Source organism: Cetorhinus maximus, chromosome 6, assembly GCF_964194155.1.
Source record: "Cetorhinus maximus chromosome 6, sCetMax3.hap1.1, whole genome shotgun sequence".
Taxonomy (NCBI): Eukaryota; Metazoa; Chordata; class Chondrichthyes; order Lamniformes; family Cetorhinidae; genus Cetorhinus; species Cetorhinus maximus.
This window is the reverse complement of record NC_135884.1, coordinates 97,050,878-97,065,362: the sequence shown is the minus strand read 5'-3', so window position 1 is coordinate 97,065,362 and position 14,485 is coordinate 97,050,878. Positions and strand designations below refer to the sequence as shown.

Here is a 14,485-nt window from a genome sequence, read left to right as displayed (position 1 = left end):
CACAACAGCAAGAACTAGTTGTCGTTGAGGAAGTCCTGCAAGCATGCTAAGTGAACACCATTACAAAACTATCTGGCACTGTCAAATGGAACAAGCAACTTAAAATGCAGGCCACTGTTTAGATGTTGCTTGTGTTTTTTGGAGAAAGACCTGCTGAGTATTTCCAGCATTTCCTGTTTTTATTTCCAATTTTCAGCATTTGCTGCACTGTATTTGCTTTTGTCTGAGTTAAAGCCAGCCTGCGCTACTTAATGCCAGCCTGTCCTTCTTAAAGCCAAACTGTCCTTCTTAACGGGGATGTGCATCTTGGCTGGAGCAGGTGGTGGAAGTCTTTGTACAAGTCAGTTTGACGTGGAAAAAGATTGATTAATGGCATAACATGGATAAGAGTGGGCTCCAAGATATCCTGATGCTGTCCTCTTGTCCTTGGCAGAGAAAGTGTGTAGGAGGAGCGAAGTGTTGTATCCACAGGAGGTTGGAGGTGGGGGGGCTTTTTCAGACAAATGCTCAGACTGCGGTGGGACCAGATAACTGTGACTGTGGTTAATGCCCCAGGGACCTAGATGCCGTGTCGCATAAGGTTCGACGATAGTTGTTTGGTAGTACAGAACTTGGGTATTGCAGAAAAAAAGAGACATGTCAAAGCTTTTTATCTTGCACTCATCAGAACACTTTGCAGAGTACCAGTATAGGCTCAGACATGCATTTTTTAAGCAACGCCAAAGTTCAATGAGTTGATAAGAGTGGTCAACGTTAGTGAATTCATCCACAAATGGTCATACCCCAGCCGCAGACACTGCTTAATGCATCACACTCCCATCACTCACTACCAACAATCTCCATCAATCAGGACTCTGATAACAACAACTTAAAATTATATAGCACCTTTAACGACCCAAGGCACTTCACAGGAGCGTTATCAAAGAAAGTACGACATTGAGGCACATAAATTATTAGGTCAGATGACCAAACCCTTGGTTTAAAATGGTAGGTTTCAAGGAGCGATGTAAAGGAGAAAAGCGAGGCACAGAGGTGAGAGGTGAGAGGTGTAGAGAGGCAATTCCAGGTCTTAGGGCCTAGGCAACTGAAGGTATGGCCACCAACTGTGGAGTGATTTAAATCGGGAACAAAAAAGGGGCCAGAATTAGAGGAGTGCAGACTTGGAAAAGGAACTGCTCTAAGGACATTTCTGGCTTTATTGATGATTATTGTCCTCTCCAAGGTTAACATGGAAATATCATGGCAGCCCACACTGTGAGAAAACTAATAAGGATGGATCCAGGTCAATGTAGGTGGATGGTTTTTGCCACCCTTCACAACAGCAAGAACTAGTTGTCATTAGGGAAGTCCTACAAGCATGCTAAGCAAATACCATTACAGAACTATCTGGCACTGTCAAATGGAACAAGCAACTTTAAACGTAGGCCTGTTTTTAGATGTTGCTTGTGTTTTTTGGAGAAAGGAACTCAACACTAAGCTAGCAGTAAACATTCCAGATCAATATTTATATTCTAAAGCTGCTTTCAAGAAGCTCAGTTTCCTCGTATGTGCCAAACTGAATTGTTCCTTGAAACAGCTCTTAGTGACAGTGGTGTAGGTAGCAAATTTAGAATGATAAATCAGTGTACTTTCTTAGTAATGAGAGACTAGCAGCTGTAAAGGAGCAAAGGAATTTGAGTGAGCGAGTACACTAGTCAGTGAACGCGAGTGAACAGGACAAACGGTTATCAAAAAGACTAATGGATTGTTGGCCTTAACCTCAAATGGGCTACAATACAAAAGTGAGGATATGATGTTTCAGCTGTACCAGAGCCTTGGTCAGACCCCACCTGGAGTTGTGTGTTTCGTTCTGGACACTGACCCTCAGGAAGGATATATTAGCCTTGGAGGGATTGCAGTGACACCAGAGCTAAAAGGGTTAAATTATGAAAATAGTTTGCATAAGTCCGTTCTTTTTATTGTTTGAGTTTCGATAGCTGAAGGGTGATCTTAGTCATGGTGGTTACAATAAAAAGGATTTAATAGGGTAAATACAAAAAAGCTATTTCGTCTGTTGGATAAGTGCAGAAAAAGAGGCAAATTCTTAAAAGTAAAGCTAAGCCATTCAGCAGTAAAATCAGGAAGCACATTTTCATACAAAGGGTAGCGGAAAATTAGGATTTACACCCACCACCACCCCCCCGAAAAAAACTGTAGATGTTTGGCCAATTGGAACTTTCAAGGCAGATTCGTAGATTTTTGTGGGGTAAAGATATCAAGTGAACGGAACAGTGGCGAGTAAATGGAGATGAGGCTCAGATCAGATTGAATGGCGGAATAGGCTCGAGGGCCTGAAAGGCCTTCTCCAATTCCTAATCCTGACGGCTGCTCATGTCCGATGCAGGCTCTATGCTGCAGATGGGGGAGCTTTTCATGACATTTCACTTCTAGACCAGGTACAGAGCCTCCTTGCGAAGCATGGTGGAAGCTTTACAAAGACTGATGTTCCAACTGTGAACCTATACGGTAGCACTTGGCTATGTTCTTGCTTCACTGTTTGTTCTCTAAGAGTACAGGATTGTTCCCATCTCTTGAAAGGCTGTTCTTTGTTTTCTGTCACTGGATATGTGTGAAAGCTTGTTGTCAGATTGGCATTCGCTCTAATTTTTAGCCTCCCTGATCTTTTACCCCCTGCTTTCTTTATTTTATTGGCACCACATTTAACTTCTTTTGCTGTTCACTCTGAGTCCCAAAACTTTGAACTTAACCCAGCCCAGGTCGCCTGAGATTGGGACAGGTTCTGATTGGATGTCCATTTTACATCATGCCCAATCCTGCAGCCCACTCAAGTTCAAGACAAGTTCCTGATCTCAGCCACACTGTCAGGACAAAGCACAACCAAGCAAAGGCATGAAGGCACTGAGAAAGGAGGCAAAATTCCTCTTGATAACTTTAAAGCAAAATATTAAACTTATAACAACATGGGAGATAAGATTTCCAACTTGCTCGATGGGCATAAAACTGGTATTTTGTGTAGGCTGCCCGTTACAGAATCTGACCAATTTTATATTTTCATCAGGTGGCAAGTTAAAAATCTATCCAGAAATTCACATTTTGTACTCTCACTAACATTCTTCTAAAATTATATTAACAGGAGAAATTTCTCCCTAAGGATTGGGAGAATAATCAAAGTTATAATCACTGTTCATGAACATTTTCTACATTATCTATTTCTTTTCGATAGCCACTGTGAATTTCTTGTGTTCACAAACATGCATCTTGCATCAAAAAATTGCAGCACAATGGTTTCAACACTTTTCTTAGTGCCTTTATACATACCATGTTTGTGTCCATATGTGTATGCCTGTGGGTGTCTGTGTATTCAAACCACAGTAAAAGTATCAGGAAAACTATCAACTCTATTATTAGTTAAGCTCACTGCAAATTCAGTTATCACTTTGTGCTTTGCCAATTTTGCATCTGCAGTTTGTTGCAAAACTAAAGCTCTTGCAAATGTCTGCATGTCAATAATTTTACCAGTATTCACAGCCTTGACTTTAAAAGCTGTGAAGCCACATGTACAGCCCATGTACAGATACATCCTAATGTAGAGTTTTTTTCACTTATATCACATTACCTCTCCCTTTCCTTTGACTTACACATACTATTGATGAAAAACGGGTTAAAAGTACTGTTTCTGTTAAAGGCAGATTAACAACAAATCGGTTTGTTAGTTTCCTGTTGCCATCTTAACAGAAATGCAAACCCAAAAGATTAAACATACAACTGTTGGTATTAAAATTCATTCAAAGCATGTTGGGATCAATGGCAAGGCTGGCATTTATTGCCCATGTCTTAGCGGAGGTGGTACTGGTGGGCCACCTTCTTGAACTACTAAAAGTGGTTTGACACAACTCAGTGACTTGCAAGGCCTCTTTGGAAAACAGTTAAGAGCCAACCATTTTGGTGCTGGAACTGGGGATACATATAAGCCAGGCTGGGTAACGGTGGCAGGTCTCCTTCTTTAAAAGATATTGGTGAACCAGTTGGGTTTATTTTACGATCTGACAGTTTCAGGATCACATTTACTGATACCAGCTTTTACAAAGTTTTTAAATTGAGTTCAAATTCTCAAACTGGATTGTGGGATTTGAACTGATATTTATGGGGAGGTGGAGAGGGAATGTAACAATTGGGGATCCTGAAAATGTGGATATCCCGGAGGTCCTGTTCAATTTAATGGCTGGATCTCATGCAAATTTTGTCTCTGTTTCTCGAGCTGGCTGCCTGTTGGGTGGGTGGCACACAGCCCAAAGCCTGAGGTGGGGGGAGGGGGGCAGTTGGAGAGGAGGGAAGGAGAGATTGTGGTTCGTGAGGAAGGCAAAGGGTCGGAATATAATAGGGAACCAAAGAGAAGATTGTAGAGAACATTGGGCGGTGGAGGAGGGGGTGGTGCAATTCTCATGTTGCTATAGCTGCCGGGTTTCTCCAAGCCCTGGGAAACACAGCTCGCCGCAGTTTGATCTAAAACTGTGATTTAGTTTAAGGCATGGATCCTCGTTAAAATATTAAAATGATGGAGCCGCCTCTGGAGAGCAAATTACTCACCTGCCCCCAACTTGCCTATGCTAAAAACTGGAGTGGGCGTGTTGGGGTCCCGCATTGTCACCCACAGGGACTTATAACTGGAAGAAAACACTAATCATAAATAAATATTTCAAATAAAACAGATTATAGTACAAATATAATTCAACCCTGGAATTCTGCTTGAACTTCACATGAAGGAATAGAGTTGGTTGGGGTGACATTATTCTCAGGTAGTAGTGCCAAGTGGGTGAGAACACAGCCAATGGAGTACTTTTGCAGTGCAGTCACTGTCCTAATGTAGGAAACGCAACAGCCAAACAGCCACCCAGTTTACACTGATCCAATTTACTTTCCCAATGAAGTCAATTCCATTGAACTACACCCCCAGTGCCTTGTCATTGTATATACCTTTAGCAAACAAGGTTAAAACAGATTATCTGGTCATTATCACATGGCTGTGTGTAGGAGCTTGCTGTGCTCAGGTTGGCTGTTGTGTTTCCTGCATTAGATCAGTGACTGCACTTCAGAAGTACTTCATTGGCTGTAAAGTGCTTTGGGAGGTCAAGAAAGTCTCAAAATAAATGCAAGACTTTCTTTTCTTCAACTTATACAGTATTTTATACACAGATTTTCATGCTGATTGCCAGAGACTAAGAAAGCTAGATATGGTATAAATAAATTCCTTCTGCTGACAACTACAGCAGCAGCAGCATAGGAAGAAACACTGAATATTACACTGAAGGGAACTAGTTCCTGCATGAGGAAAAATCACACCGGTCAAAATTGAGTAGCAGACGTGACACATTCAGGGTCTTTATTTTTATACTTTTTTTTGGGAGCTCTTTGCGATCTGACATATCGGGGCTCAGGTTCTCAATTCAGAAAATACTCAATAACTCAATAATTTGGAAGGTGAATGAATGGGCCTTTGAAAAGAGCTTTGCTAAGAGAACTAGAATTTACCATGGCAACTGTATCTACTTACGTCAGCCTCATTTTGCATTAAGGTCACGAATAAATTCTTTTCCACATGAAAAGGAGCCATTTTAAAATTTTTATTTTTGTCCATATTGCATTATCAATCACAAAAAGCATTTGGCCCTGTGACTGTGAGACCAACATTAGAATATCTTTCCGCTCTTTACCAACGAATGGCTCTTTAGACGTCTGCAGAACATCATGATTCCTCCCTACACTCGCCCGACTCCTCTTTCTCCTTAATTAACTCCTACCCCGTTGTGCAATGGCAGTTTTACTGTACATCACTGTAACAATTTTTGACACTTAATCCATTTTCCAACATGTTGGAGTAGGCATTTTAAATCTATGGAGGCATTTTTCTGTGGTACACAATGTTTCACCTAAGAGAATATACCTCATTGCACTGGACTGAAAATTGTAATGGTGAATCATGTACCTTGTGGCAATTGCTTATAATTGCTGGTTTATTGCTATACTGCTGTACTTCTTTGAGTCTAGAAATTACTGTTTGCAATTTGAGTCTGCAATTCCTTCTGTCTACTATTTTGAAGCAAGTGTAAATCCATTTATTTAAACTTTCTAAATACCTCAGTTGAAATAGAACGAGAGAGAGAGGATTTCAAACAAAACCATTAAATATTTGTCTGTGAATAACGTCAGTAGCAATTTCTCGGCTTCAGTCTGAGAAATGATTCACAGAGAATATTAAAGTATAAAAATGTCTTTTGTTGCAGTGAATACCATAGGACCTCCTTATCATTATTACGAGATGTCTCCAGCTCATGGGGTGGAATTTGACATCTTGAGCTCAGGTCAGGGCTCTTACACTTAAAAAATAAAAATTGGGTTCACTCAATTTATCTTGGAATAGCTTCCACTACAGGCCTACTCCTGCATTAGAGGCACAAAGCCAAACGAAGCTTTGGTTCCACAGGCATTTGGTACATCACAGAAGTGGGAACAAGAGTTCATCACACCTAATCCCAATGCTGACATTTCTCCCTCGTGCTGTGTCTTTGGCCGGGATTTTTCGGTCCCATGGTGGCAGGACCTGCCGCAGGAGATTTGTTGGCCCAGCCAAAAGTCCATTGACGTTCAGCGGGACCTGACTATCCCGGCAGTGTATGGGGCCGGAAAATCCCGCCCTTAGTTTCTCTACATGACTGTTCCTCAACCATTCCCTGTTCCTATAGATTTCTTCTCTCTCTCTCTCTTTGACCCTCTATCTCTCAGTTTCTCTTTATCCTTCTCAATTCCTCTCTATTCCTGTTCCTCTTCATTCCTCTGTGTCCCTTGGCCTCACCATCTCTCTCCTGCTCTTTGCCCTGCTACCTCTCCCTCTATCCCCCTACATCCCTATCTCTCTATATCCCTCTACCTCTCCATCTCTCTCTCTATCCATCTCTCTCTACCCCTCTACCTCTCCATCTCTCTCTTTCTATCCCTCTCTCTCTCTATCCTTCTACCTCTGCATCTCATCTGTTCAATGACTTCTACTTGAATGCAGTCTGGGGTCTTCAACAGCACACCCTGTTGGAAAGCGTAGAACCTCTGAAAGCAACTTCTGGATTTCCATGTTTAAGTGCGTGTGTGTGGACTCAAGAAGCTGCTGTCAGTTTCAGAGGACTAACAAGGGTAAACACTGACAATTTCACTATTATTACTATTGCAAATTTTGGGCTATTGTTCTCGGCAAGGGAGGAAAATTAGAACAAAACAGGAAAATATACATATACATTTTTACAATGATTAGCTGCATTCCTGGTTACGCATACTGTAGCAGACCATTTTCCTCCTCCCATTCTATCTAAGATCATCGCCATCAATGGTTGGCCCTCAATTCTAGGATGACATCTACTCAGGGTCGTGATTTTCTGCCCTGGATCTTCGTGTAACTGAACAGGCCGATTCTCGACCCACAGATCTTTGGATATATGGGACAGGATGTCCCACGAGTTAGTGGGATCTGGAATGCAGGATTTGCTTCCTTTTCTCTCCTTCTCTGCCATCGTTCAACCTCATCATTAAGATGTTGTGACTCAACGCATAATGCAGTTTGATGGACAAGTTGTCGCCATTTTGAACGATAGGCAGCAAGCTCCTCCCAGTCATTAATGTCAATGCTGCCACACTTCAAGGAGAGCTTCAGAGTGTCTTTGTAGCACTTTCTTTGCCCTTCCATGGAAAGTTGGCCATTTGAGAATTGAGAAAACAGGACCTGGTGCAGGAGACACTTTTTGGTCATCTGGATACAGTATCCAATCCATTGAAATTGATTTTGCAGGAATCTTGCCTGAATGCCTGGAACTCTTCTGTGTTGCTGATACATAGTCCAGGTCTCACCGCAATACAGGAGTGTGGTGATGAAAACTGCCCTGTACACTGCTCTGGACTTTTGTTAACTTGTGGAGGTCTTTGTTGTCAAACACTCGCTGCTGTGTTTTGTAGAAGGCTGAGCTGGTGCTGCTGATCTGGTTTTGGATCTCCTCGTCAATGGTGGCCTTTTGAGGGAGGTAGCTGCCAATACGGAAGTGCTCAACATATTCCAGAGTCCCTCCTTCAACATTTGGGGGAGGTGGAATATTTGACCAGTTCTAGATTGATATGAGTTTTGTTTTGGCAACATTCAAGGACAGGCTGAGTCTCTTGTGTGCAGAATTGAAGAAATCGAGAGTGGCTTGTAAATCTGGTGCAGAGTGGGAAATTACAGTGCAGCATCCACAAACTGTAGATCATGAATGTCTACGGTCGTCAGTTTAGTTTTGACACAGAAGCGAATGAGTTTAAAGAGTGTTGCATCCAAGCAGGATTTAATACTGACACCGGTGGACAATTGACCTTTGATGAGGTGAGTAGCTATTATCAGGTAGATAATACATAGTATGGGGGCCATCACAAAGCCTCGTTTGACCCAGATCCAGATTCTGATCTCCCACTCAAGACAGTTGCAGTCATATCATCATGAAGCAATTGCAGGATTGTGATAAAGTTTCTTGGAATTCCAAATCTTTGGAGCACAATCCACAGGGCCTTTCGATTGAGTCAAATGCTTTGGTCAGATCGATGAATACAATGAAGAGTACCTGGTGTCTTTCCCGACATTTTTCTTGGATTTATCTGGCAACAGAGACCATGTCAGAGGTTTCTCTGGAAGGTCTAAAGCCACACTGTGTCTCTATGAGGATTTCCTCAGCCACAGGAAGTAGGTGACTCAGGAGAATGTGTGCCAGGATTTTCCCTGCTGTGGAGAAGTGGGAAATACCTTGATAGTTTCTACCTGATTTATCTCCCATCTTGAAGACAGTTTCAATTGTCGCATTCCTGTAGTCGGGGGGTGGGTGGTGGGGATGTGTGTAGAGTTCTTTTTCCTCCCAAATTGAGTGCATGATGTCAGCAAAAGCCCTCCAGCTTTGAAGACCTCAGCTGGAATGCCATCGGGGCTGCAGACTTTCTTGTTTATCCATCCGTTTGATTGCTTGTTGCAGCTCCCTCACTGATGGTGGTTCACCCATGGATTCTACCACAGGTCACTGGGAGATAGCCTGGAGACTATCAGCTGTCACTGTGGATTCACAGTTCAGCAGTTGTTGAAAATATTCTTTCCAGTGTTGACGAATGAAATTGTCATCTTTAAGAAGAGAAACACCATCCTGTGAGAGAAGGGGATTTTGTCCATTTGACCTTGGTCTATAGAAGGCCCTGGTGGCTTCAAAAAAGCTTAGCATGTCATGATGGTCAGCATATTGTTGGATCTTTCAGGCTTTCTTGTCCCACTTGTCATTTACCTTCTGAATTTGTCTTTGGGTGTCAGCCTTGAGCTGTTGGAATGCTGCCTTCATGACCTGTGACCTTGCGTTGTTCTGCCAGACAATGAAGGCTGCTTGTTTTTGTTCCAGCGGGTCACATATTTCAGCATTGTTTTCATCAAATCAGTCCTGGTGATGGCAATGCTCGAAGCCAATGTCAGGACACAGGAGTCTAGTACAGCTGATTTTATTTGATCCCATTGTACTGGAATTGAGTTGGATGTGTGAAGATTTTCCACATTGGTCGTGAACTGCACTTGGAATTTCTCTCTTCGGTCAGGCTGCTTTAGGGCTGTGACATTGATCTTTATCCACTTGGATTTTTGGGCCTTGGTGTTCGGTAGATGTTCATCAACGATTGAACAAGTCCATGATTTGCCCAGCAGGCATCAGTGCCCCGCATGGATCAAGTGATACAAACATCACTTAGATCTGACCAAACAATGACTTAATCCAGGAGGTGCCAGTGCTTTGATCTAGGATGCCTCAATGTAGTTTTGTATTTGTCCTTCTGGTGGAAGAGAGTGTTTTTTTATAATGAAGCCATGCTGAGCACACTTTGTCAGCAGGAGGACACCATGTGGATTGAATTTCCCGCCCCTTTTTTCCCAATGGTTCTGCTCCAAACATAGGTTTCATGGTCAACCCTGGCATTACAGTCTCCCAGCAGTGAGGACTCCATCAAGGTCAGAATAGAACTTTTCTTTAACATCTTTGTTATGACTGAGCAGTTGGTAAAGCTGACTTATTTAAAAATCCCAGAGAGAAACTTTAAACAACTGTCACAACCTATAATTTTAAGTGTTATGTTTGAGATGCGACTCTAAATTCAGGAATCGTAGCACCAGTTCTCGAGGTTTTACATTAAACTAAATGAAACATTTTATTAATTTACACAGGTTAAAATATATATACACATAGCTACAAATTACTACTATCATAACTTTTAACAAATTCCCAACCTATTCTCCATTTACTCAACAGCAACCCATAGACTTAACCAAATGCCAGGCAAAGCATTTTCACCTTACGAATTCAAAATTAAGTTCTTTTCACTTTGGTTCCTGTGGAGACAGTTAGAGGCTTACAGTTGCTTTTGATCTCACATTGCCTCTGCTCTACACACACAAAACTGCTGACGTTATACCTAGCACAACTCATTGAATGTAAATTCTCATTGCATCACCAGCCCCTTCTAACAATAAAACCCCTTTCATAGTACCCATTTTATTAGCAATATAAACATGTTGCGTGGTCTCTGCTCACTAGGTGCTAGAATTCACGTCACTTCTTGAATGCTGTATTCAAAAACAATGCAAATACATACTATCTCTTTTACATATCAAAACTAGTACACATCAAATCAGCCAGACCAGCTGGCTTTAATCCAATTAAGACACACCCACAGACTAAATCTCTATTTTAAAAGATAAATATTTTCCAGTAATATTATATACATTAATAGCTTCATGACCATCTTCTTCAGACTCTAAGGTCAGGGCATAAGCACCAATGACGGTGGCATATTGGTTACAGTTGAGCTGTAGGTGAAGTGTCGTGAGCCTTTCATTTGTGGAATTAGGGAGTTCTGACCGTGGATCCAAGATCCTATTCTGGATGGCAAAACCAACTTCATGGACCTGAGGGTCACTATCAGCCTTTCCTTTCCAGTAGAATGTGTATCCCCCTATTTGTTCCTTTAGCTCCCCCTCCCCAGGAAGGCGGATTTCACTGAGGGCAGCGATGTCAATTTGAAGTCTGATAGCTCACATGATAAGATTCCAGTTCTTCTTTCCGGACGGTTACTCTTGAGGTTATCCCTGAGTGTTCTAACATTCCAAGTTGCAAAGATTTAAAGTTTTCTTTCTTTGACTGCAAGGATGGTGATCCTGCAGGTTGTGGTTCTCAGGAGAAAGTTAGACAGCCTATTTTTAGGGCACCTTTTCTACCCCCCTCCACAATTGGGGTGAGTAGAGGGTACCCTGAAGAGGACTGCTCAACCACAGGTGCTAATGCCCAAAGACACCTCTGCCCCAACACAGGTGTCCGGCGGCCTTCATGCATCTGTCGCCTATGTGCAGATTCTTGACTAGGGACTCCCAGGTTCACAACCCTGTCCCAGTCCCCATTTCTCCATTGTCACAGGACTTGGCAAATGGACCCTGCTAGAAGCCTGCTCGTGACTTTATTTAACGTGGAGACCTGAGGGCGCTGTCACTGTCCACACGATACTGATAAGTTGGTGATCACATTTTGGTGACGAGTAACACCACCTTGCTGCTGCAGCCTTCTTTTGCCTTCGCAGACGGTAAGACGCACAATCTTCCTTTGCCTTTTCTGCCGTTGAGGAATATTTGGCCAGCACTTTGTCTGGCACCTCCCCAAAACCTTGCCATCATGGGTGGCCCTACCAGGATCAAGGAGCTCCCAACGGAATCGTTTAAGGGATTGCTCGAGCGCATAAGCCTCTCCACCACGTCAAGGTGGCGACCCACGGAGGGCCATCTGAAGTGGGCACCCTGCAGCAGCAGATATGGCCCAGAACACATCAAGATTATTCCAGTGATTCTGACCTTGAGAAATCAATCAGGTCCACGAGTGTGGCCTTGCCTCAGGCAGAAACCTTGCTGAAATTCCATCATCATGGCAACCAGAAGGAAGTTTCTGCCCCTATACTTTCTGTGTGGCACTGTTAAAATGATTACTTAACAGAAAAAAACTTTAGAAAAAATAGCAGTCACAATATTATCCCAGGCCATATCAAAGCCTTGCGATTCTGTGACCAGCTTTCCTGTTCCTCTCAGCCCAGTTCCAATATTCCTTATATGGATTAAACACTGATCAGTGTTCAAATGGCAGGAAGACTGGAATTCAGCAAAGACCATTTAAAGACCTGTTACTGACTGAAATGTTGGACCAGCAAAGGTTCAGGCTTTACCAAGATTGGCTGACAGATGAAAAGACAGAAAGAAAGACAGCCAAATAAAGAGTGCAAATGCAAGTCACAAAAGGAAGACTGGAAATTAGATAAAAAGCGGAAAACCAAAGCAAAATAAAAGAAACACTGCAGGAGAAAGAAAAAAAAATAAGCAGATAAACCAGCTACTTATTAAATGCAATCAATATAGCTAATGAGCCTTTTTTGGGATTTGACGGCACTATTTCTTTTATTTTCAATGAAAAACTCACATATGTATTGGTGATTATTTGTTGGCGCCATGGAGAGGGCTTGTTCTTTGTGTCTGATGTATAGAGAAACCATAACTGAGTTCTTCATAAAAAGGTTTTCAATGCTATTAAACATAGCTCACAGGGGACATCTTTTCCCAGTGCAACATTGAAAATACCGAAGAAAATAAGAGTGCAGTGACAGAACCCTGGCATCAGGAAGAATAGACTAGATCATGCTACAATGTTTGGCTATGGACTCCCAAATCTGGGCCCTATGTTACTACAACTCTGATAAACTATGAACTTGCTCGTCCATGTCGGAGCCTGTGGAATTTCTAGTCAAAATTATCTTTACCGACAAATCTATATCCAGATGAGTCCCATTTAATCCAGTACAGAGCAAGTTTGAAAGTCTTCATGTCAATCATGTGAACTGTGAGTTTTCCTACCAGCAACCTAACAACCCATAGCACAAAGAGCAAAACTACAAGACAATGCTGCAGGATCCCTGCACCCCAACAGGGAATTTCAAAGACAGCTCAATGTATTACTAAGCTGACAATCAGAAACATGCCATAGCTGATCATTCGTACCTCCATTGAGTTGTTTGCTTCAGACATCTTGGCAACTGTCGTCTGGCTCTCTCCAATAAAGTCATGTCCACCGTCATTATCATAATCATAACACAGAATCTGGTACAGGAAAAACACAAACAAGTTACGTTAACACCTGAACTGCTGCCAAATATAGATCAAAAGATTAACGAGCTTTGAGCCTGTGTAGATGATGCATAGAAGAATGACAAAAGATGTTTCACAAGCCATTTTGCAGGGCCTATTCCTTACTTTTCATTATTTCATTCGCTCATTTACAGAATCTTATGATAGAGGTGGCCATTCTGCCCATTATGATTTTACTGGCTATTTGTAAGAACAGCCCAATTAGTCCCATTCCCCAGTCTCTCCCCTTGGTCCTGCAAATCTTTCCTTTTCATATATTTATCCAATTTATTTTTGAAAGTTATTATTGAATCTGTTTCCACCGTCCTTTCAGGCAATGTATTCCAGATCACAACTCTTCTTGTGCCCCCTTTAGCCCTTTCTCCAATTTTCTTAAATCTGTGTGCTCCGTTTACTGACCCTCCTGCCAGTGGAAACAGTCTCTCCTTATGTACTCCATCAAAACCTTTCATATGACCATTATTATGTGCTTCATTTCCTATGGAACATTAAGGTGCACAACTGCCTCGGAGGTTTGTGCTTATTCCTCTCTCTCCCAGACAGCGTATGACAGCAACCCTACCCAGACATTGCATCCAGCAGTAAAACCTGATGGGAAAGAAGGGGAGGCCGTCTTTCGAATGAGATGTTAAACTGAGGCCCCATTTAATCTCTCAGGTGGACATAGAAGATCCCACTGCATCATTCAAAAAAGAGCAAGGGAGTTATCCCTGGTGTACTGGCTAATATGTATCCCCCAACCAACACCACATAAACAAATGATCTGGTCATTATCAAATTGGAGTTTGTGGGAGCTTGCTGTGTGCAAAATGGCTATCCCATTTCCTACATTACAACAGTGAGTACAAGTCAAAGAACTTTACTGGCTCTAAACCGCTTTGGGACAGCCTGAGGTCATGAAAGGTGCTGTATAAATGCAAGATCTTAGTTTCTCTAAATCAGTTCCAAATCTTTTCTTAGTGGGACCAGGAGGAGCAGGGGTGCTATTCCAGGGCTGACGAGAAGAGTTTGGGCCTTTACTGCCCGCTAGACTCCATGCATTCTCACCAGGGGTGAAAGTAACTTTAAACCTGTTACCAATACACTTATATCGCTACCTCTCCTTCCCACCTCCACTCCTAGACGCTTAACTTCATGGATCCTTTTGCATGATGGGAAGGAGTCATGAATAACAATAGAACATCACTATTACTTTTGAGATTGTGTGGAGAACCTTTTTTT

General features: G+C 42.3%; 1 protein-coding gene across 2 annotated transcripts in view; it reads right to left on the bottom strand.

Annotated features, from left to right (window-relative positions):
• Positions 1 to 14,485, bottom strand: part of cpne2 (copine II) — a 269,036-nt gene that overhangs the window by 170,204 nt on the left and 84,347 nt on the right. For both annotated transcript variants that reach the window (XM_078544157.1, XM_078544158.1), the window contains exon 8: positions 13,118 to 13,216. In XM_078544157.1, the coding sequence (XP_078400283.1) occupies positions 13,118 to 13,216 (99 nt within the window). The remainder of the gene's footprint in view (positions 1 to 13,117; positions 13,217 to 14,485) is intronic.